At 41.7% G+C, this 23846-nt stretch overlaps 2 protein-coding genes across 3 annotated transcripts in view; one reads left to right on the top strand and one right to left on the bottom strand.

Moving 5' to 3' along the window:
- LOC133515793 (uncharacterized) overlaps window positions 1–5469 on the top strand; it is a 28876-nt gene extending 23407 nt beyond the window's left edge. Inside the window, exons 2-4 of the mRNA XM_061848380.1 lie at window positions 1327–1467; window positions 2380–2439; window positions 3198–5469. Of these exons, the coding sequence (XP_061704364.1) occupies window positions 1327–1467; window positions 2380–2439; window positions 3198–3395 (399 nt within the window). The 3' untranslated portion in view covers window positions 3396–5469. The remainder of the gene's footprint in view (window positions 1–1326; window positions 1468–2379; window positions 2440–3197) is intronic.
- A 473-nt stretch (window positions 5470–5942) lies between these two features.
- LOC133515788 (cadherin-87A) overlaps window positions 5943–23846 on the bottom strand; it is a 71685-nt gene continuing 53781 nt past the window's right edge. Inside the window, exons 20-38 of one of the 2 annotated variants that reach the window (XM_061848371.1) lie at window positions 22088–22285; window positions 21692–21810; window positions 21417–21537; window positions 20883–21073; window positions 20195–20381; window positions 19549–19763; window positions 18905–19102; window positions 17572–17731; window positions 17111–17246; window positions 16476–16666; window positions 15681–15857; window positions 14847–14959; window positions 14158–14321; window positions 11391–11548; window positions 10831–10936; window positions 9950–10139; window positions 8916–9029; window positions 8093–8172; window positions 5943–7233 (exon numbers count right to left, since the gene is read on the bottom strand). In XM_061848371.1, coding sequence (XP_061704355.1) covers window positions 8095–8172; window positions 8916–9029; window positions 9950–10139; window positions 10831–10936; window positions 11391–11548; window positions 14158–14321; window positions 14847–14959; window positions 15681–15857; window positions 16476–16666; window positions 17111–17246; window positions 17572–17731; window positions 18905–19102; window positions 19549–19763; window positions 20195–20381; window positions 20883–21073; window positions 21417–21537; window positions 21692–21810; window positions 22088–22285 — 2816 coding nt within the window. In that variant the 3' untranslated portion in view covers window positions 5943–7233; window positions 8093–8094. Of the gene's footprint in view, window positions 7234–8092; window positions 8173–8915; window positions 9030–9949; window positions 10140–10830; window positions 10937–11390; window positions 11549–14141; window positions 14322–14846; window positions 14960–15680; window positions 15858–16475; window positions 16667–17110; window positions 17247–17571; window positions 17732–18904; window positions 19103–19548; window positions 19764–20194; window positions 20382–20882; window positions 21074–21416; window positions 21538–21691; window positions 21811–22087; window positions 22286–23846 lie in introns of those variants that run through there. The other variant, XM_061848370.1, reaches the window with a different exon arrangement.

A 23846-nucleotide genomic window follows, 5' to 3' on the forward strand; every position in this document is an offset into this window, starting at 1 on the left:
TAAAAACATAGTGTATACAGCGATTATCATTGATTCATAATGATTCATCGAGTACAACATAATGTGACTTGCAGTGTTAGTCTATTCTGGAAAACACGTTAATTTTACGTCGCTTAAAATAAACACACGACCTCACCCAGTGCTCCATAATAATAAAGTTAAAGTCAAACTGCAAATCGCTGGTTTCGTGGCCAAACGACAATGAGGTCACCCGTCCGTGGTCGTCTATAATTATTGACAGCTTTCTTGAATGGCGCACCAAATTATTTGATGTCTCACAATATTTTATTATGGGATGTTGTGTTTACATGCATGAACGTGGCGTTGGTAATCTCGTTAATGTATTATAATATTTGGAGCACAAGGTAATCTATTAACCTAGGAATATTTTAGTATTGGTTGGGGCATAAATTTTTGTGACCGCGGCCGGCTAAACGTGTCACTTTGTCGCTTGCCCTAAGGACGAGATTTGCTTCTATCTTTTTTTTTATACGGTGGCAAACACGCATACGGCCCGCCTAATGGTAAGCAGTCTCCGTAGCCTATGTACGCCTGCAACTCCAGAGGAGTTACATGCGCGTTGCCGACCCTAAACCCGCCCTCCCTCGTTGAGCTCTGGCAACCGTACTCACCGGCAGGAACACAATACTACGAATACTTTATACGAATAATCTGTCGTCTTTAAGGCAAGCGACAAAGTGGGACGTTTTGCCGGCCGCGGTCACATTTTCTCTAAAAATTATGCAATACGATATTTCAGATCATCCGTTACAGAGTTTGCGGAGTAGGGCTAGGTTCACACGGCGTTAATTTTTCCTGTATACCGTATACGGGATTTTATCGAATACCGCAGTGACAGCAAAATTTGTATGGCTTCTTTCAAAATCGTTCACACGGCGTCTATGCGGGAAAGCCGTCTAGCCGTGTGAACGATTTTGAAAGAAGCCATACAAATTTTGCTGTCACTGCGGTATTCGATAAAATCCCGTATACGGTATACAGGAAAAATTAACGCCGTGTGAACCTAGCCTAAGTAATTATTATTGTAGTGCATCAGCAAAATTATCCTATAAGTACTGTTATACTCGTATATTTGACTGTTTCATACATTCCAGTTAATGGGTAATGCCGCTGGGATAGCCAAATTTTTTTTTGCGATATCGGCATTGGTCCCATCATAGAAGTTGTTCAGTATGGCCTATAAATTCACTACGTAAAGTATGGCTGGTTAAAAAAAAGTCCATTCCGTATAACAAATCAAGATTGTAAAAAAAATATCCATCCAAAGGTTCAACAAGTTTTCAAACTTGACTTTCGTTGTTTCAGCCAGAATATTGTAGGTCAAAATTCGACCCGAGTGTAGCAGAGGCGGTGCGTGATGCACGCCGTGCTGCCACCTTCAGTGCGGAGAACCATCACAAGTTCCTGCTAGGACACATGGTTGTGTTCCGAATGCATCTTAATAAGGTAACTCCACCTTCCATGCCGTAATCAGTAGAGCCACCTTCAGTGCCGACAACCATCATAAGTTCCTGCTAGGACACATGGTTGTGTTCCGAATGCATGTCAACAAGGTAACTCCGCCTTCCATGCCGTAATAAGTAGAGCCACCTTCAGGGCCGACAACCATCATAAGTTCCTGCTAGGACACATGGTTGTGTTCCGAATGCATCTCAATAAGGTAACTCCGCCTTCCATGCCGTAATAAGTAGAGCCACCTTCAGTGCCGACAACCATCATAAGTTCCTGCTAGGACACACGGTTGTGTTCCGAATGCATCTCAACAAGGTAACTCCACATTCCATGCCGTTGTAAATAGAGCCACCTTAACAGGAAAGGAGACGAGCTTCTCCATACTTAAAAACTTTGTCCCCATTTTCCTCTCTGGATAATAAGATTATAAAAAGTATGTTTACACAATTTCATGTATTATTGACTATGGTTAAAGCGTCACTATCCCCTTTGTTTCACTTTGTTTATTTTCAATAGAGTTAGGAGCGAAAAACAAATTGTATGCAAATTTTTAAATACTCCTTTAACTCCTCTAATAATTAAAATCCGAAATTATCAAACGGCTTTGGTTGATATACATCAAAATGTGGCAAAATATTTTCAGTAATGTTAAAATACATAGAGGAAAATGGGGACTACGTGTGTGTATAAAGGCGGTCTCGGGTGAATTGGTATTTAATCATTTACTGTAATATTTCATGAATGCCAGTACATAAAGCGTTCAATTAGTAAAGATGAGCCAACGGTTGACTAATTTATTCATTGACTTCTTGCCAAACTACAGCGAGTAACGTGTACATGACAGCAGCACCATTTTATGTCATTTATATACGTTGTTATAATTAGTCGTCATCTGTTTTGTTACAGAGTGACGATTATATCAAGAAATGTGACAAGATGTTTTTAGACTGCGGGACGGCATGCGAGGTAAGATATATAGAAAAAAAAACATATTTACTAATTTAAAACATATTCATTTTTATAACAAAACTTCCGTGAGACACAGACATGTTAAATGTGCTAAAACGGGTCACTCACGTATTTTAAGAGGAGTGTCGACAGGAGCTTGCGTTCACGGACTCGGTGCAGGCGCCGGTGGCAGCAGGGAAGGCGAGAAACTACCCTCGTTTACGGCATTATTCTCAAATAATGGGTTGCCGAGTCATCGGGAGCGGAGGGCTACGGCCCGTAGTCTGCGCCGGTCCGTCAACGTAAGCTCCTGACGACCTACTCGGTACGGAGTGAAACATGTCGAGCATTTTCGACTTGAAATACGTGAGTGACCCGTTTTAGCATATTTACATTAATTATTATCACATTGGTATTCAGAAATGAATACTTATTCCTGTTTAAAACTATCGTTGTTGTACATAATGTACCTACATAAGTACTACGTACATTATGTAGATGTGTTATGTTATCATTTTGTATCGTATGAGTGTAGAAGCGTGTAAATTTTATCTCGAATATAGGTATATTATAATATTTATATACATCTGACAAATCATTGCTTGTTGGTAATCCTTGCTTACAATAATTACAGTACAATTGAATTACATCCTTGCTTTTTTTAAATTTATTCGTTTTCTAGAGACGTGCTCTGCACTACTTGTTACTACTTGGCTTACTTGGTATTAAGCCGCGGAAACCAGCTAATAGCTTACATCATGCCTTCATCGTTCCAGACGATGCCACGCATGAAGCGCTGGCGCAGTCTTGCCCAGCAAGAGATCAACCGCGTCCGTGACGACATCCTTCACTCGCGCCACGCATACAAGGACCTGGTTGCGCACGCAACACGAAAACTCAACCACGTGCGTAAACACACACGTGCCAGGGCCGACAAAGCTGTTGAGGAGCTTGAAAAGTGTATTCAATCGTAATATGCGAAGAACCTTAACCTTTCAACCACCAAAGACGTCAACTGACGCGTGCTGTTGCAGCCTAATATCAACCTTAATTCATTCTGATAAGGTTCACGATGACGCGCACGATAGACGTGGCGTTCAAGGGGTTAAAAAGGATAAAGGTCGGCTGCAAATGTTCTTGTGTCTGTGTTTATTCTACAGAGCATGATTGCAATTCGCAACAAGCGTCTTTCTTTCTTTTTGATTCCTTCCTCTCAAGCTATGCATTCAAAGCCTTTTGAAGTCCATATCGACGCCAGTAATTATGGTATAGGTGTCATATTAATCTAAGTCGCGAACAAAAACTATCACAGATAAAGATGAAAAAGACGAAGAAACACTTAATGTGATAGTTACTCTTGAGCGTCTATATAGATTAGATAGATACGTGTATCTTATGTTAGTATTTTTAAAACGAATTTTCTAGTACATTTCGCAACAACTGCAAGCAGGGTACAAAGCAAGTAAATAATCTGTGCACCTTTTTCTAAACTAGGAATCAAAATGTGCACAGTTTCCTATAGAGTAAAGATTAATTCGAATTATACATATAGCTTCATGTTACTTTTCTGGCTGACACATTTCCCTCGCAAGGTCCGAGTCATATCTACACACGGGGCAGGATGTTTTTCAGTGACTTCTATTATTATAATTAAATAAGGGTGACAGCTGGTAACTACAGTTACCAAAAGCGGTTAAATTATGCCAAAAAAATATAGCCATCGAATTTACAATACAAATTACAAACTTCGAGCCTGTTTTTAAATTAAATGATTGTCACTTGTCTTAAAAATATGTACATTGGACCTTAAGTGGTTAAGGTGCCTAGCTGAAAATACTAGTAACTATGTAAATAAATAAATAGTCTTTTTATGTTATTCACTACATAATTTTTTAAACCTATAAAAAGTTTATAATATTCATTTAAGGAGGAAGTACACTTATATGTTTAATATATTCTAAAGTGCCATTTATTTTGAGCAGTCAAAGGCTCATTTCTATTAATTTATCATTTAAGTGCGGATATATTAGTCGCGTATTTTATCATGAATCGCGATAAAGTGTGCGTCAAATCCTCATGTTTGTCGAGAGCGATAAATGATAAAAATGCGACCATATTAGCTGGAAAGGATTTTTAAAATGAGGTCCATGCTTTTTTGACTTGAGAATGAAAAGACTTAGATTGAAATGAGACTTCCATTCTCGATTCACACCAAAGCATAGCATATTGCATATTGGTCTCATCCTTAGAATAAAATTCTTAACTTATTTTTAAACTAAATTAGATGGTAAGAAGCTTCCTGTTTCTACAAAATGTATCTAATTTGTTACATTTGTAAATTCAAATTTTGACAAATTCTGGTTTGTCGTTATGATTAAGATTTAAATAAATTAAAAATTGATAAAGCGGTAACTTAATTAGTTCCAAAATCCACAGCAACAAAATTATGTTTTAATTCGTCGTATGAATAAATTGTTTTTTAATGGATACTTTTATAATGTACAGTTTTCTGACTATGTACATATATATGTTATTTCATTATATTGTTGGAGCCAAACAAAGGCTTGTGTCGTAGGTAGCATGACATTTCACATGCCAAGTATGATAAGTGTAGTTGTGCTTTTAGTTTAGTGAAATGTTACCTTTTAACCTACCTTAGAAAACGTACTTAGGAGCACTGTGATAGCTGAAGGAGAGATTATATTCGGAATAAATCTTGAATTTATTTATCATGTTGGTAGTATGTCTAAGTTATCAATTGTAGCGAGTTAAAATTCTGTAAATTTGAGAAGAGAAATTATTTCCAAAGTATACCTTTTTACGGTTGGCTCTCTACTCAAAGTAAAAAAAACAGGTGGTTAAATATATCTGTAATTTGGTGACAATGATTGTTCCGAATATAATTATTTTTATTTAATACCACTTAAGTTCAAGTACCTACTAGTACAATTTGTTGTTTTATTAATAATATATTTTATATTTACGTAATTATTGTTTAATATTTTAATGTAATGTAAAATATTTTTGTAATAAAAGATATAACAATAATTTTACGTGGAATCATTTAATCCGTTGACATGAATATAAGTAAAAATAAATAGGTATACTCGTACAAATGAAAGCAGCTTATTTCTTTTTAAAAAGATCTCTTTATTTTTCGTTGTTAAATAATACTTTTAGGTATAAAAATAGTTCAGTATTTACATATACAGATCTAGAAATGACTATTTAATATCTAAAATACTTAAAACTAATTTAAAAATAAAATATGATATTACAAACGACTTTTTGACACGTTAAACTTCCAAAATAATTTTAAACGTAACGTTCTTTGTACACTATTTGTACATGAATAGTATGGCATTGAAAATGGTAAAAGCAGTTTTAATAGATAAAATAACACAGCTGCCGAAGTAACGAGACATATTATGAAATAAGTACTAATATATTCGAAATAAGGAAGGCATAAGTAACTTCCAAGATATATGACGAACTCATCAAAATGCAGATTGGAAAACAAACAACACTAAATGGCTAAGATACAGCAAATAAATATGTTACACTACGTATAAAGTTCATTCCTCATATCAATAAAAAATATTGTGATTTTCTTACGTCCTAGACGGCACGGAACGTCAATACTAAAGGCCAATTGTGTGTTGCAGGGTTAAACTGTACTGTATAAACTGTTAACTCCTAATTGGGTAACCCTGGAACCCGCAAGTGGCCCTTACTGTATTAACATCATCGTTGATTTAAATGAGCACTTAATAAAATTGGCTAATGATATATTGCATGCGCGAAGTTCGAGTCAACAATTGGCCAGAAGTCGCACTGGACAGGACCGGGAAGACTGGCGCTGTCTTGTGTCGGAGGCCAAGTTTCATTTTCGGTCGCTGAGCTAACGGAGTACATAAGTATGATATATTGTTACCAGTAAAGCAACATTTAAATTGTATTTGGATTTGAATTGAAATTTAATGTCTACCCATTTCGTAGAAATGTTATTAGATATTCGCAATGCATTAAGGTCGAAAATTGCGACATATCAAAGCACCGTCATGCTTTAGTTCTTATGGTGACAGGTTGCTGTACGATATTGAACCTTAGGTGGGTTGAAAATTCAGTTCCTTGACTGTACAATCCTGGTCACGGCACCAAGTTTTAATAAGACTCTTTTTTTCTAAAACATATAGTTATTCTCTTACAATAATCTCAATTATTTATGAGTAATAAATAAGGAATGTTACTGTTTCTAAAATCTACATCAGTATCATTAGTATCAGTTTTCAGTCACCGACCTTGCCGAGTAAAATAATGTCAGTGCTTAGAGCAACTTAGTGTATAATATGCATCGTTTTCAAGCAAAAAATACCGTTTAGAGATACAAGCAAATTTTGTCCTTATGGTCAATGTGGTAACTTTTTCTTGAAAACGTCACATATTATATAATACTAGTAGGCAGAAATTAGTTCTTTGTCTTGTCTGTTTACACTAATTTAAAGATGACATATTTTAGTGTTCTATAAGTATTAAATAGTACTTATAGAACACCAAAAATATGTCATCACAATATCTGGAAATATTTTTATCAATATCTTTCTATAAATGGACGTTGACAAAGTATTATACGTGGAAACAAATAATTGGTAACAAAACGTATATGCAGTCTTCAAAACGATAATTAATTACTTGAATGGAGGGGAATATTCGTATAATACATTGCCAACATGCATTAGATTTGAGACTCTATTTACATAAAGCTTAGGAATTAAATTTAGTTACTAAACTAGAGCAAGATTCGACATCCATCTGAAAAATAAATATTGTATTATAAAACTTGATAAGATACCTAAGTAGGTAAATATAAACCCTTTTCAGAATATCTATTTACTTAATAAACAAAACTCGTTTTGTTGTTAAAAAGGTGAATGGAACAAACAATGACACGATGCAATGGGGTTGGCCGGTCGAAGTATTAAACAGATGGCGCCATCATAGCTTGCCCTGTCAATCCCTAGAATTGTGTCAAATTCTTGTTTTTTTTTTTGGAATTTTGTGACCTGGATTCCAGTACTTTAAGCCAAATCTCATAGAACAAAACTAGAGACAGGGGCAAGCTATGATGGCGCCATCTATGCAAATCTTTGACAGTTGCCAACCCCATTGAATGACGGATGAATGAAAGTACACACGATAATAATAACACGGGGAATAAGAATTTTTAATTTGATTTAGCCACTTTACGCTATACCTACTGCAGCACTATGTGGCGATCGGGGCGATAAAACCTTACTTTTTTAGGGTTCCGTACCCAAAGGGTAAAACGGGACCCTATTACTAAGACTCCGCTGTCCGTCCGTCCGTCTGTCACCAGGCTGTATCTCATGAACCGTGATAGCTAGACAGTCGAAATTTTCACAGATGTATTTCTGTTGTCGCTATAACAACTACTAAAAAGTACGGAACCCTCGGTGGGCGAGTCCGACTCGCACTTGTCCGGTTTTTTACTTTTTATCTGCACCACAGTTGCGAGTCCCGCTGCATAAGGCCGTGCAAATGCGAAAGAGATGTTTCCACTTAGTTTTGCGGCAAGTATTTTTATCTGTGTAGCCTTTGAGTATGAGCTGCCGTGCCAGTTTTATTCCATAAATAAGACAAGAAGTAATACCATCATAGCGGCCCCAAGCCGGCCGAGGGCCGCGGCGGCGGCTCCGGCGTGGCCGGGCTCGGCGGCTTGAAGGTGCTGCCCTGTAATACATATGGTTTGTTTCAATTATATAATATCGCTCAACGAGGGGGCGCGGGGTTAGGGTCGGCAACGCGCATGTAACTTCTCTGGAGTTGCAGGCGTACATAGGCCGCGGAGACTGCTTACCATCAGGTGGGCCGTATGTTTGTTTGCCACCGACGTAGTATAAAAAAAATGGTTCGTTTTTAATATACATTGTACAACGAGGGGGGTAAGTGAAATTTTGCAAACGAGGTCTTTAGATTTGTTTTTCAAGTTTGCAATATTCTTACTCCTGGAAATACACACAATCTTTTTCATCACACTAGCGAAGAAAAAACCCAAATAGTCCTATGCCCAAACTGCAAGCACTTATAATAGTGTAGTATCGGTACTTATAATCAATCTAAAAATAGTAACGTATCAAAAACATAACTTGTGAAAAAAGCAAATCTCACAACTCAGTTCTTCTATCCATATAATACCAAGTCGGTTATTTAATTCAGTCCCTACTTAAGAGGCCTTCTGTCTTAAGTTATTACTTAATTAGCTAACCTAACAACATCTTATAGTGACCATATAAATATTAAAAATCTTGTACGTTTTAAATAAATTGACTTGGCAATCGCACTAAACAATCTAATTTAATATAATAATTATTACTTGTGGGAAACATTGTGTTTTTATGCGATGGCCAAGTCGTTCTATAGAATAAAGACTTAACGCCAGGACTTGAAGTCACTGCTCCTTGAATGATGTTTACCTGGAATCCTAAGGCAGCTTCCAGCGGCGTGGGCGAGTCTCCGCCGAGCGTCGCGTAGTCGCCGAACCGCTCCGTGGCGCGACTACCTTGTATCGTCGCGTATGTGTTGTCCGTCTGTAACCATTTATCATAAATAAGTAGAAAATATATTTTCTCAAACATCTCCGAAATGTATGCGTTAATGTCACAAAATGAAGACATGAAGTTGCTCATTTATGGCTCCTTACATTACTTCTTGGCCTAGATCAAGAAGTAATGTAGGGAGTTAGTATGAAATGTACATTATTGTCCGCTGCTCTAACTTTATAAATTTGCTCACTTCGATTAGACTGACAAAGGAAATGTTACATACAGCCAACGACCACTTTCTCTGTAAGCATACTGCGATATAAAAAAAAATCTATGGTACTATATTTATAAGCGGTTAATCATGGTGCTCGAATAGCTTTTTCAAATATCAAATTTAAAAAAGGCGACAATTTACATTTTTATTAATGTGCCGGCAAAAACCATACATTTCACTTGTAAGAACTTTTTTTTTATACTACGTCGGTGGCAAACAAGCATACGGCCCGCCTGATAGTAAGCAGTCTCCGTAGCCTATGTACGGCTGCAACTCCAGAGGAGTTACATGCGCCGAATGTGCGGATGTTACTGTCCGAATATGTCCAATATTACTTTCAACATTAATTAGTGTGTGAAAAAATATGTATTTCTTTCCTAATAAACTTATTTACTTCATTACTTAGTAGTTATTTAATTTCCAAGAAATTATTATAATTTCCTAACATTGTTTGAGAAAAGCACTATACAATCCTTGGCCGGAACAAGCAAGACAGGAAGACTCGTCTACCGCAATGTATGTACTATTAAAGTTCGATAAACTACCTACATTCAGAATCATGAACTAAAAAGTAGTCTAATATTACGTCTGTTCTGGATCCCCACATAATCATACCATAGCGAAGCCATACATATGCGTAAGCAAGCATAGTACATAATCATAGATGTATATATAAGTGGATGATATCAACCTGTGGGGGCTCCACATTGCCCTGCTCTGCTTGGTCTCCAAAAACGTTCATAGTTAACTCCTGCTCCTCATATGGCCGTAGCTTGGTTTCTAGCCACAGAGGGTTCTCTGTGGTACTGAGTTCTTCTAATATCCGCCGTCGGGCGAGGCTGTCGCCCTTACTGGATTGGAGGGACGGCGGGGGAATAACCCTGGAAAGAAGATTTATGTGGTTTTAGTAAATATAGTTATATCCTTAATATATTTTAATCGAAAGGTTAATGACCTGGTAGTTCATGACGATCATGTGTAAAAATATTCATATTTTTGGAATCTTATTAAACGGCATGTAACTTCCTTGATGATAAGCGATTACCAAAGCCTATGGATGCTTGCAACTCAAGGAGAGACAGTCTCGTTACATTTAAGATAAAATATTATAACTTAGTTTAAGATAAAATAAATGGTTGATACTCATCAAAATGTACCTAGTTATATTCTTGTACCTACACAGTTTACACAAGAAATATTTCTGATTTCGTATAATAATTTTCGTAGCTAAATGCAATGAATCAGATTATCATCATAAGACTAAGTCTCTTTCATTTAAACTTATCAATCTGAACTAGTAATGTTCAAAATAAAGTTTACCCTTTTGAACACCATCTGTCAATTCCAAAAACGTCATGCACACGCCAATATCTCTGGCATACGCTAGCAAATATCAACCGTAACTGGAAAGTGGAAACGTTAAAAATTACTTTGGCAACGTACGCCATACTTCTTATATGCGTTCTTGGCGCCACGGGCATGACCTTTTACGACGCCCTTAGGGGTTCTTGGCGTTCAAAGGGTTAACAGATCAATATTAGCAGTAATAAGTGTCAGAAATTGAATACTTACCAATGCTTTAAGCAAGCGCAGACCACAATGAAAGTGACAATGCCAGTGAAAAGCACTATCAGCAGAGCTATCAATGCAGCTAGTGCTGGATCAAAACTGTCGGGCGCTGAAAAAAAAATTTAAGGTCAGTTGCATAAAACCATCTGTTATGTCACCGTTAAATTTTATAGTTCTCTTCAAGGGACGTTGATCACTCCATCAATTGTGATTGCTAACACCGGATCTATTTAAGTAGGTATTGCCAGAGAAAACTGACAAGCTATGAGCCAGATTGACAGCCAAGACACAAAACTTAAATGGTAAAGGCTTATTAGAATAAATGACCCGTGATACAACAAAATAAAGCAAGCAAGCACAATATTCTAGCAGCAAGGAGTGAGCAAGGACAATATTTTAGCAGTGTACTTAAATTTATGTTGCATAATTCCTGGCATTTGAAAATGTGCTTGCATCAACTGGCCTCTCCTGGAAGGAGCCAGGAGATGCCGCATAAGCTGTAAATTCTGAGCGCTCTATCTCTTGCGAGATATAATAGGATACAATTAACACCTTTGGCATACCTTTGGCAGTAGCGCTGGCCGCTGTAAGTGTTTCGACACCATACTCCTGATACACGTCTTTGAGCTCATCGTACTTGGAGTCCACGGTTTCCAGGACCCTCTCCACGGGCAGGATCTGGTATGAGGCTGGGTCTACTGGGAGTAGATGGATTTCACACCTGAAAAAAAAGAAATCCTTATCAGATATTCTATCCCTCTTATTCATAATATTTTGCAAACCTTTGTTCTTTGTAAAATTTAGTACCTTTCTAATAAATTAAAATTGGGTAAGAAATAAATTAACTTTTTTGTTACGTATGTATGTACCACCATGAGGATGGTACAGCCGGTAGTTACCAGTCATCGTAGAGCCTGTCGGCGTGCACCAGGTGCAGCCTGCGCGCGGGCACGAGCAGCGCGGCGCTGGCGGCGGCGAGGCGGCGCCGCACGCCCGCCTGCGGCCGCGACACCAGCATGAGGACGGTACAGCCGGTAGTTACCAGTCATCGTAGAGCCTGTCGGCGTGCACCAGGTGCAGCCTGCGCGCGGGCACGAGCAGCGCGGCGCTGGCGGCGGCGAGGCGGCGCCGCACGCCCGCCTGCGGCCGCGACACCAGCATGAGGATGGTACAGCCGGTAGTTACCAGTCCTCGTAGAGCCTGTCGGCGTGCACCAGGTGCAGCCTGCGCGCGGGCACGAGCAGCGCGGCGCTGGCGGCGGCGAGGCGGCGCCGCACGCCCGCCTGCGGCCGCGACACCAGCATGAGGATGGTACAGCCGGTAGTTACCAGTCATCGTAGAGCCTGTCGGCGTGCACCAGGTGCAGCCTGCGCGCGGGCACGAGCAGCGCGGCGCTGGCGGCGGCGAGGCGGCGCCGCACGCCCGCCTGCGGCCGCGACACCAGCATGAGGATGGTACAGCCGGTAGTTACCAGTCATCGTAGAGCCTGTCGGCGTGCACGAGGTGCAGCCTGCGCGCGGGCACGAGCAGCGCGGCGCTGGCGGCGGCGAGGCGGCGCCGCACGCCCGCCTGCGGCCGCGACACCAGCATGAGGACGGTACAGCCGGTAGTTACCAGTCATCGTAGAGCCTGTCGGCGTGCACCAGGTGCAGCCTGCGCGCGGGCACGAGCAGCGCGGCGCTGGCGGCGGCGAGGCGGCGCCGCACGCCCGCCTGCGGCCGCGACACCAGCATGAGGACGGTACAGCCGGTAGTTACCAGTCATCGTAGAGCCTGTCGGCGTGCACCAGGTGCAGCCTGCGCGCGGGCACGAGCAGCGCGGCGCTGGCGGCGGCGAGGCGGCGCCGCACGCCCGCCTGCGGCCGCGACACCAGCATGAGGATGGTACAGCCGGTAGTTACCAGTCATCGTAGAGCCTGTCGGCGTGCACGAGGTGCAGCCTGCGCGCGGGCACGAGCAGCGCGGCGCTGGCGGCGGCGAGGCGGCGCCGCACGCCCGCCTGCGGCCGCGACACCAGCATGAGGACGGTACAGCCGGTAGTTACCAGTCATCGTAGAGCCTGTCGGCGTGCACCAGGTGCAGCCTGCGCGCGGGCACGAGCAGCGCGGCGCTGGCGGCGGCGAGGCGGCGCCGCACGCCCGCCTGCGGCCGCGACACCAGCATGAGGACGGTACAGCCGGTAGTTACCAGTCATCGTAGAGCCTGTCGGCGTGCACCAGGTGCAGCCTGCGCGCGGGCACGAGCAGCGCGGCGCTGGCGGCGGCGAGGCGGCGCCGCACGCCCGCCTGCGGCCGCGACACCAGCATGAGGATGGTACAGCCGGTAGTTACCAGTCATCGTAGAGCCTGTCGGCGTGCACGAGGTGCAGCCTGCGCGCGGGCACGAGCAGCGCGGCGCTGGCGGCGGCGAGGCGGCGCCGCACGCCCGCCTGCGGCCGCGACACCAGCATGAGGACGGTACAGCCGGTAGTTACCAGTCATCGTAGAGCCTGTCGGCGTGCACGAGGTGCAGCCTGCGCGCGGGCACGAGCAGCGCGGCGCTGGCGGCGGCGAGGCGGCGCCGCACGCCCGCCTGCGGCCGCGACACCAGCATGAGGACGGTACAGCCGGTAGTTACCAGTCATCGTAGAGCCTGTCGGCGTGCACCAGGTGCAGCCTGCGCGCGGGCACGAGCAGCGCGGCGCTGGCGGCGGCGAGGCGGCGCCGCACGCCCGCCTGCGGCCGCGACACCAGCATGAGGACGGTACAGCCGGTATTTACCAGTCGTCGTAGAGCCTGTCGGCGTGCACCAGGTGCAGCCTGCGCGCGGGCACGAGCAGCGCGGCGCTGGCGGCGGCGAGGCGGCGCCGCACGCCCGCCTGCGGCCGCGACACCAGCATGAGGACGGTACAGCCGGTAGTTACCAGTCGTCGTAGAGCCTGTCGGCGTGCACCAGGTGCAGCCTGCGCGCGGGCACGAGCAGCGCGGCGCTGGCGGCGGCGAGGCGGCGCCGCACGCCCGCCTGCGGCCGCGACACCAGCATGAGGATGGTACAGCCGGTATTTACCAGTCGTCGTAGAGCCTGTCGGCGTGCACGAGGTGCAGCCTGCGCGCGGGCACGAGCAGCGCGGCGCTGGCGGCGGCGAGGCGGCGCCGCACGCCCGCCTGCGGCCGCGACACCAGCATGAGGATGGTACAGCCGGTATTTACCAGTCGTCGTAGAGCCTGTCGGCGTGCACCAGGTGCAGCCTGCGCGCGGGCACGAGCAGCGCGGCGCTGGCGGCGGCGAGGCGGCGCCGCACGCCCGCCTGCGGCCGCGACACCAGCATGAGGATGGTACAGCCGGTATTTACCAGTCGTCGTAGAGCCTGTCGGCGTGCACCAGGTGCAGCCTGCGCGCGGGCACGAGCAGCGCGGCGCTGGCGGCGGCGAGGCGGCGCCGCACGCCCGCCTCGGGCCGCGCGCAGCCTCGCGACACCACCATGCGGATCAGCGACGACCGGTCCGTTATCCATATCTTGAAACACGAATAGAAGTCGTTACCGAACAATACTAGACTATATAACAAGGGCACAAAGCGGCCCCCGTCACAACCGAGGCAATTTACTGGTCCGAGCGTAAGCGAGGACCCATATACGTCGAGGATAAAATGACGCTTATATACTCTACTTTTCACTTCGTTCGAGGGTAAAATATACAGTATTTATTCAAGACTAAAGAAAATCGTACTTGGGCCGGGTCGGCGGCGCGCCGGCCGCCAGCTGCAGGAGTGTCATGCAGTATGGCAGATGCAGGACTTTATTCATAAGGCAATAAGGGTCGTAATACACAATTTTACTTTATGCTCCAAAGCATAATAAGCAAATTTATGCCGCTTACATCAACTTACCAAGCGTGATAAGTGAAAACAATATTTGGACAATTTATGGATTTTAACAACACTTTATTCAAAGTGTTTGGAAGATTTAATTGCAATACAATACCTTGGTTAGAACCAAGACGTAGACGTTAATTTCACCTGAAGTAAGGTTGATAAACTTACGTAGACTTGCGCTTTCGCTTCTCTATGAGGCGGGGCGAGCTCACGTGCGATGATGTCCAACACGAAACGGTCTTGGTTATATTCCGCCATGTAGCCCGCTGTCATTAACACGCCTGGAGAATATAAAATTAAATAATTAAGAATGATAAAGAATAGTAAAGATGATTTGACATAACCACTGCCGACCACAAATCAATGGTTACTGACTATACCCGCAAGTTAATGACACTGTTGACAGGTGAGCGGAAGATAATTATCGTATTAGAGTGTCAAGATTATCGTACCGTTGAAAAAAATATCGTACGCCTATCAAAACGGGATTATGTACCCCAATTTTTTTATGGAGGTGGAGCACGCTTACCTATGAGATACCTATTTACCGTAGAAGAAACCCCGATTATACTTATTACACAGACTCGGGCAGGGCATTCCACTCCTCGGCAGTTCGCATAAGGAATGCTGAATCAAAACGCTTCGAAAGTGGGGAAAGTGTCATACATTTTGCTTCAAATACTAGACTTTTTAGGTTACATCGTCCAAGGGCTAAAATTATCGTACTTTTGCTTACAATAATGGTCTTTCGAACGTACATCGTACGGGACATGTACGATAATTATCACGAGCCTGGTAACACTGGTTAATGGTCAAAATTCAGTTCACTACATTATAACTTATTTGGATGACATATTTTCCTGGTCTTTATCCTTACTGCCTCAAACGTGAGAGCGGAATATCTACATGCACCAATTTAGGCAGACTAATGTCACACCAATTCCTTAGAGCCATGTCAAGAAGAGCTTACAATCAGCGGTACGCTGCAAACTGTTTTCTCACCTTCCTGTGTAATGTTGAAGGGAGATGGCACGACACTTCCACTGGACTTCGAAGCACCAAACTTGTACAGGTTTGAAGCTGCTACCATGTATACCAAAGTACCGTTCTCTTCAAGATCTGGGTCCTCAGCGGCGACAGAGAGAATGGCCTCGTTGACGCGTGCCGTGTGCTTTATTGCTAGAAAAAGAAAACAATAATATGCTTTAAGTTCAGACTCTTAGCTTAGCGTGCTCTCGTTTGGTAAAGAATCAAAATTTCTTGAAAATACTTCATAAAAAGTTGTCGTATAGTTGGTTCCTCAAATTTCCCCTCCCTCCTTCCGCTTCTGTGTTCTAAACTCCTAATTTACAATTTTTTAATTTATTTTTTAATTACAGTAGATTTTATTAAGCTTGGAAATATACACATTATATTAACGTTAAATGAAGACTGTTAAATAAATTCACATTTTAACTTAATATCCGACTCTAACAATAATAGATGGTCGAAAATTTGATATCATTTAGAGTGTGAGAATGAGCTTTGCGAGTTGATGACGGTTCGTCAGCCATCAGCTTGCATAGCTTATGGCACAGGGTTTTTTCGGGAGCTCTAAACAAACTTACCAGTTGATATCTTCTCTGGGAACTTTGGCTCATTGTCGTTTTTGTCCAAGACCTTAAACTTGACAGACGCGACGCTGCTCTCCTGACCTTCTGTACTGTTGTCCACTGAGTTAAAGTTTCTTCTCCATACAGCACAACCGAGGATTGAACCCACGATTAACTACCACACACATGTGAAAGGAGATCTTACCAGCATAAAATGTCTTCTCTGGGAACTTTGGCTCATTGTCGTTTTCGTCCAAGACCTTGATTTTGACCGACGCGACGCTGCTCTCCTGACCTTCTGTGCTGTTGTCCACTGAGTTAAAGTCGGCAGGCGATTGTTCTAAAATTGGATTGTTGCTTGCGTATATTGTTAGGGAGTATTCGGGCTGCTTTTCTCTGAAAAAATAAGATAATTACTAACCACCTACTTTGATATAATCTATAATAATCTTATGACCTAAATCAAAAACTTTAACATTTGCACTAAAAAGTAAATGCTGCTTCCTGTATTCCGCCATTTTGTGGCCTAAATCGAAAATGTACACTTGAAATTGATACTTTACGACAGTAAACAGAGAACCTGTGCTGCCATCTGCAGTTCTACCACGGTCCGTACATGTACACTATTAAAAGAGTTTTTTAGATTTCTCCAGGATGCCGTAAACATCCATTCATTAATGTCTTATGACTTATTTTTTTTTTTTTTTACTGTTTAATAACCAATGTGTAAAAGTATATTTAATAAAGTAAATATATAAACACAAATATTCCGACAAATTGAGAACCTGTTTTTAAGACCTTTTTAAAAATAGACGGATATTATTACGAATTTTAACTAACCTGTCAAAACTGATGTTAGCTCTGATGACACCCTTCGTCCTGTCCAGTGTGAAGTCCCCATTCTCATTTCCCTCCAAGATGTGGTAGTACACCTTTCCATTTTCACCGGAGTCATTGTCTACTGCTTTTACAGTGCCTGTCAAACAATTCATATTTGAATATGTGTTTAAACAAAGTGGTGTTGACGCCTGGAGAAAATAATGCAAACTATTGTAGGTATAATTTTGTCGGCTAATATAGATTGCGAAGAAATATTGACAATCTACGAGACGTATGGTAACGCATCTTATTTTTTTCTAGCTTTATCATTTATCATACTGACAATTGGTAATATTTTATAAAAGAATTTTGCTCTTCTGCTACTTACGAGTACTCTTGTCAATTGTACCTTAATTGTAATATCTTTATCTATGGTTTTCGTAAATAATCATATAAAGAGATTATAACCCTCGATTTCTTACCCACAATAACTCCAGTAGGCAAGTTCTCCTTAACGGTAAACAAATAGCTGGGAGAAGAAAACCGCGGTGTGTTATCATCATCATCGGCCAACACCACCGTCAGGATCATCAGGCTCTCAAACTGGGCGGGTGTTCCGTTATCCACGGCTGCTATCACTAACTGGAAACACAATATTTATCAAAATAATGATAGAACCCTCATTACATATTAAACAAAATATATGTTTATTGCTTTTTGTTATATAGGTACATATTACGATGACGAAGCGTGTTGTGGATGTTTTTTTTTTTTGCTTGTTTAGATTGACGAAGCCTGCGTCGTGGATCGTTTTATGTTTATCCTAATAAATCAATACATATTAAAGTATGTAACAAAATAATATAGAAGTATTTCCCTATTATGTTAACATTGTCAATAGTTCTAATAAATATTATATGACCGGGTTGTCCAGAGGTACGGAACAGATAGAAATAAAAGGAGGCAGCCCTTTGCCCAACCATGAGACGCTTTATAGACGTATAATACCTAAAAATAATGAACACCGCGGTAACGAATGACCATTGCTAATCCTGGTCACGGCACCAATCGTCTTTAAACTTTTATAATCTGATTCTTCAATAATAGGGTTGTTTCCAATTTTTTGAAACGCTTGTATTACGTTCTATACTAACTAAAAGTTGCCCTAAAATTCAACTTTTATACTAAAAACCGCTTTAAAATGTTAAATTAACAAAATTTATTTTTACGGATGCTTTCGCTCCCAAAACGCTCTTTGAAAAATTATGTGACGTCACAGTTTACGGTTTGACACATAACTACATACACACGTAGAAGATACGAGTTGTCAACTGACATTTGTCATTTGTTGTTTATCGCCTAACTGTCAACAGTGTCAATCCGAGAGTTGTGACGTCATCAGAATCTTCAAAGACGTTTCGAGTTTTGTCACGTGACGTGTGCCAATTCAATATTCAATATTTACAAAAATATGGTCATTACAGGTCCCCTAAAAGTAGTTTAACATGTTCTTATAATCCAAAAGAATTTATTCGGATACAATTCTACCCTAAGATTTGTAGATGGAAACAACCCTATTAATAAATTGAAGCGGTAGGTAACTAAACTTACTCGATGTTATTCCCACGCCAGATTTATATCACTTTTATTATAACTTTATATAGTTCTTACTCAGGCTGTTTCAGGAAATTCGTTGTACAAAGAGTCCAAATTTATGGAGACATTTTGAATTCTATAAATAAGTCGGTTCCCTCAAAGTAGGTAGTAAGTATATTTTTTCTGAGCCTCATTTCATAAAGCTAAAGCTTCACTCACCATATATTCTGACTGATGTTCTCTATCCAAGAACGTCTTAGTTCTTAGCTCCCCGGTATCTCTGTCGAGACTGAATTCCGGGGTCTCGCTGACTCTCTGGTTGTCCACTTTGAGGTAGTATGACACGCGCCCATTGTCCCCGCTGTCTTCGTCGGTCGCCTGGATTGTGGTTATGAGGTAGTCCGCTTGAGCTGCGTTCTGAAAGAACAAACATTTCGTTGTGTGACTTCGGATTGAAATTCCGTGGAGTAAGATATGTTGTAGAAGATGAGCTGTTTACAATTTGGCATAGGTAAGTTTTCAATTGATATCGTGTTGTTGTGCGTCAACACAACGTGCAGGACGGTATAACAATTCATCTGTACGAATAAACATGTTTTTGAATATATAGTAAAATGTATGTTATTTTAAGTAGTAAGACAGGAGTCACAGGCAAATCGTTTCTGCATAATTATATAGCCTTTACGTGTGTCCGGCCCACGAGAGCGCAGTGAATAATACGGTTACGATGTCAATCACTGTTCTAATCACAGCAAGTTACTATGGACATCCAAAATCAGGGGAAATTGACAATATTCCTTTAGCCGTGAGTTGGGATCTCCCGAAGAGGCGAATTTTCAACACTGCTGAGCACAAACTCATACCTCGGGTATCTCTAACTGCCTTTGCTCAGGCGGCGGCAGCACAAACTCCGGACTATGCTTGTTCACACTGAGGACTGTAATGTCCACCCTCGCGGACGCGGCCAGACCGGCGCCGGCGCGGTCCGTGCCGGACACGGTCAGGTGGTACGTCGCGTTGCCGACCACGGGACGGGCGGGGTAGATGATGCCGGTTATTGGGTCCACGGAGAAGGTTCCTGAAAGATAAAAAATCCTTTAGAACTTTAGATAAAGTGGTTGAAATAATGTTTTTTAATCCCCGGTCCGGTGAGAAGCTAAATATGAAGACTTGGGCCAAATTTGAAAGCCAATTGATTTGTAGGTGCAACTGCGGGCGTATGATGGACGAAGCTATCCACACGATGAAGCACCTGTCGGTTTTTAACAACGCGCGATTGAAAAAGACCGAAACACATTATCACACTTTCACGTAAACAAAGGCAACAATAGAAGCCGTACTGAATAAGTTTCATCATTCACGTATGACATATAAAATTAAGGGCTGTTTAGTTATGTTTAGTCTATGGTGGTGTCAAATGAACGGACTATATTTCTTAGAAATACCACAACAGTTAAGCTCAAAATAAGAAGTCAAAAACATCAAGCATTCTTCAGAGTTTTTTCTTACCAGGCACGCTCTGTTCTGTGATCGCATACTCCACTTTCCCATTGAGTCCCTCATCTTTGTCTTCCGCGGAAACTTGAAGAATAGCAGCCGGAGGATTCAGCTGCAAGTTTTCTGATATAGTACTCTTGTACACGCTCTGAGCGAAGACGGGGGCGTGGTCGTTGATGTCTAGCACTTTTATGTGCAGCTAGAAGAAAAAAGGCAGTTTTGAAATACGGATAAGAATATATATACGCGGTTTAAGCGCGGGCGTACATGTAACACAAAGTGCATTTTATAGCTCTAGTAGCAACCACGGATCCAACTAGCGAGTATCCAAGAGATTAAAGCAGCGTACAGAGACCGTTCAAATATTGGCATTTGTTTTACTTGGCCGCCGCGCTGCTCACCCCATACTACTTGTTCCACAAATTTGCTCATTAAAGGGTATCAAAACGTATCTATGCCTCCTTAACGGAACACACGCTGCTGTTTCATGTTACCGCAAAAACCTTAAACTGGAACGCACAGGGCTGTTCTTTTGTTTCGTCAGCGGTGGTCCATCGCTCGCCACGGCTCGAAGCCAGATGTCGCTAGTAACATCTCTGTCAAAATCCACTCCTTCAGCCATTGACCACAAATAGGTTAGATAATTCCTTCGTAATTTAAGCACAGATATTAACCTAGAATAGGTAGTAAAGATACTTACAGGTACACTGGTAGTCTTCTGTTTGGCTGGTGGTGCTCCATCGCTAGCCACGGCTCGAAGCCAGATGTCGCTAGTAACTTCTCTGTCGATATCGGCTCCTTCAGCCACAGTGACCACTCCAGATAATTCATCGATAGAGAACAAGTTGGATAGTTCGCCGGTGAGGCTGTAACGAACTTGGCCGAATTCACCTGAAAATTTAGAAATGTATTTATATTGCATATCCTTAGGTACCTATTTGTCCCAAATCAATTTTGTGAATGGTCAGCGGTGATACGATTTACATAAGTACTGAATTGTTATTAGTACCTATGATACTACACGAAATAAAACAAGTCTTACATTCGTTAGTTGTTATTTTCCTTCCCTAGCCTAGTCTTGACAAATATGGTTTTGCAATAACATCTTCAACGTTATCGGAACATTGGAGTATGGTGGTTTATTTTGCTTGTTGGTAGGTTTTATCATGTCTATCTACGTGCCTTTCACTAACCCTTGGACAGCGAGTCATTGATATTTTATTTCCGTCCTTACCCTCGTCCTTATCCACAGCGCTGACGGTGACAACGCTCGTGTGCGCTGGTGCATGTTCCTGCAGGCTGGCGTCGTACTGCGGCGCTGCAAATACCGGCTCTTCGTCGTTGGCGTTTTCCACCTGAGAAACGAAGATGGTAAGAAAAACAAAATGTGTTCGTTTTCCTTTGGTCAATCCCGAGGTCTAGTACTGGGTTTTTCTACTCTACTGTCTTGTATTCAGTTTTACGGACTCTGCAGACAGTTGTGAGTAAAAGTGGAACTAATCAACTTACGTGTACAATAACTTGTGCAGTGCTAGACCGCTGTGGGACGCCAGAGTCGTACGCGACGAGTGTGAAGTTGATGCTTCGCACTGTCTCGTAGTCTATACGCTGCGTGGACTTCACTACGCCTGTAAGTAAGGTATATTGTTCGGTAAATGCTGCATGGTCGATATCAAAGACCACAATATTGAGCGTAAAAAGACCGAATTATCTTGCTGAAACTGAGACAAACCAACTGTCTGATCAGCTAAATAATGAACAATGAAATTATAAAGAAAAAAGTTCTGAAGGAAACAACTGAATGACCAAATGAATGCAATATGAATATCTGCACGACACGTTAAAACAGGCGACACGTTAAGACAAATGGGAGAGAGAGAGAGAGAGAGAGAGAGAATATAGTACCTGTAACATTGTCAATCTGGAAGTAAGGACTTGGTGGATAGATGACCAGTGCCGAGATAGGAGTCTCTTTATCCGTGGCAGTATATTTGTTGAGGACCGTCCCGATTGGCTGCTCTTCTACTAAATATTCTTCGTAGGCAGGCTGGGAGAATGTAGGGGCGTGGCGATTGACGTCTACTATGGTGATGATGAGTTCACCTGTGGGAAAATTAGGTTATGAATGAGTCGATTTTCAATGTTAGATAGTTATTAGAGCGTTGAACGCCGATTTAATTAAACATATTTAAATCCGGAATGGGGTTCTTTAAAAAAGAGTGTATAAGGTGTTCTAGGATTTGCAAAGTAGTTGCATCACCCTTGTCCATAATGTAATCGTATACCATTGCAAGCGTAAATATTTTGTCATTAAACAAACTGATTCAATTCAATTCAATTCAATTCAAAATATTCTTTATTCAAATAGGCCTAGCAACAAGCACTTTTAAATCGTCAAATTTTACAAATATCATCTTAATCTAAATATCAGAGCAATTTATTGATGCAGTTATTATTGTTCTAAAAAAAACATTGAACTATTATAGATATGGTAAACTTAATAATAAGAATTTCACAAAAAGATCGTCAAACATCAAAATTGTATAAAAATACTAGTCTAGAACCTTTCTAGAATAAAATCTAAATGTCAAAAAATACGGTATATATATACATTGAATTATCAATTTCATCATTAATAACATAACAATAAATAATTCATTCTTTACAATCACACTTAATCCCACGGTGTTTCATCATTCATGTAGTCTTGTGTGCTATAATAGGCTTTAGAGATAAGCTTACGTTTTACATAATTTTTAAATTTACTAACAGACAATTCAGTTATAATATTAGGAAGTTTATTGTAAAATCTTACACAATTACCCATGAATGATTTCTTAATTTTATGGAGCCTAGTGAAGGGCACTGCGAGCTTATGCTTATTTCTAGTATTAATATTATGTATTTCACAGTTTTTCTTAAAACTGGCAATGTTTTTATGTACATACAGAATATTCTCATAAATATATTGACAGTGCACTGTCATTATGTTAATGTCCTTAAACTTATCTCTAAGTGTGTCTCTATGGTACATTTTATATATTGCACGAATAGCCCTCTTCTGCAGAACAAAAATGGTATTTATCTCTGAAGCACTACCCCATAGTAAAATACCATATGACATAATGCTATGAAAGTAACTAAAGTAAACTAATCGAGCTGTTTTCACGTCTGTTAACTGACGGATCTTGCTCACTGCAAAAGCTGCAGAACTCAGTCTATTCGAGAGATTAGCAATATGGGGACCCCATTGTAGTTTAGAATCTAAAGTTATACCAAGAAAAACTGTGCTATCTACTAGTTCCAATTCCTCATCCTTGACAATGACACCTGTTTGCTCATTTCTTATGTGACTTGTAACAAACTTAATGCACTTAGTCTTTTTCTCATTTAACAATAAATTATTAACATTAAACCAATTACTTTGAATCCCGTCAACTTGTGAACTTATATCAGACGGGACGAGGTGAAAGCCCGACCACAATAATATAATAATTACAACCATGGTGTTTTTACCTGACCGTTGTGTGCACGGGTCTTTATTAATAAGATCGGCTACGCAATTCAGACGCGGGCACATAAACGTCTTTAGCAGTTACCGTGGTTGAAACCGACCGGGAGAGAGTAGTAGTATATTAGAATCCTATCTGTAACTCAGTTACAC

Source organism: Cydia pomonella, chromosome 3 (assembly GCF_033807575.1).
Source record: "Cydia pomonella isolate Wapato2018A chromosome 3, ilCydPomo1, whole genome shotgun sequence".
Classification (NCBI taxonomy): Eukaryota; Metazoa; Arthropoda; class Insecta; order Lepidoptera; family Tortricidae; genus Cydia; species Cydia pomonella.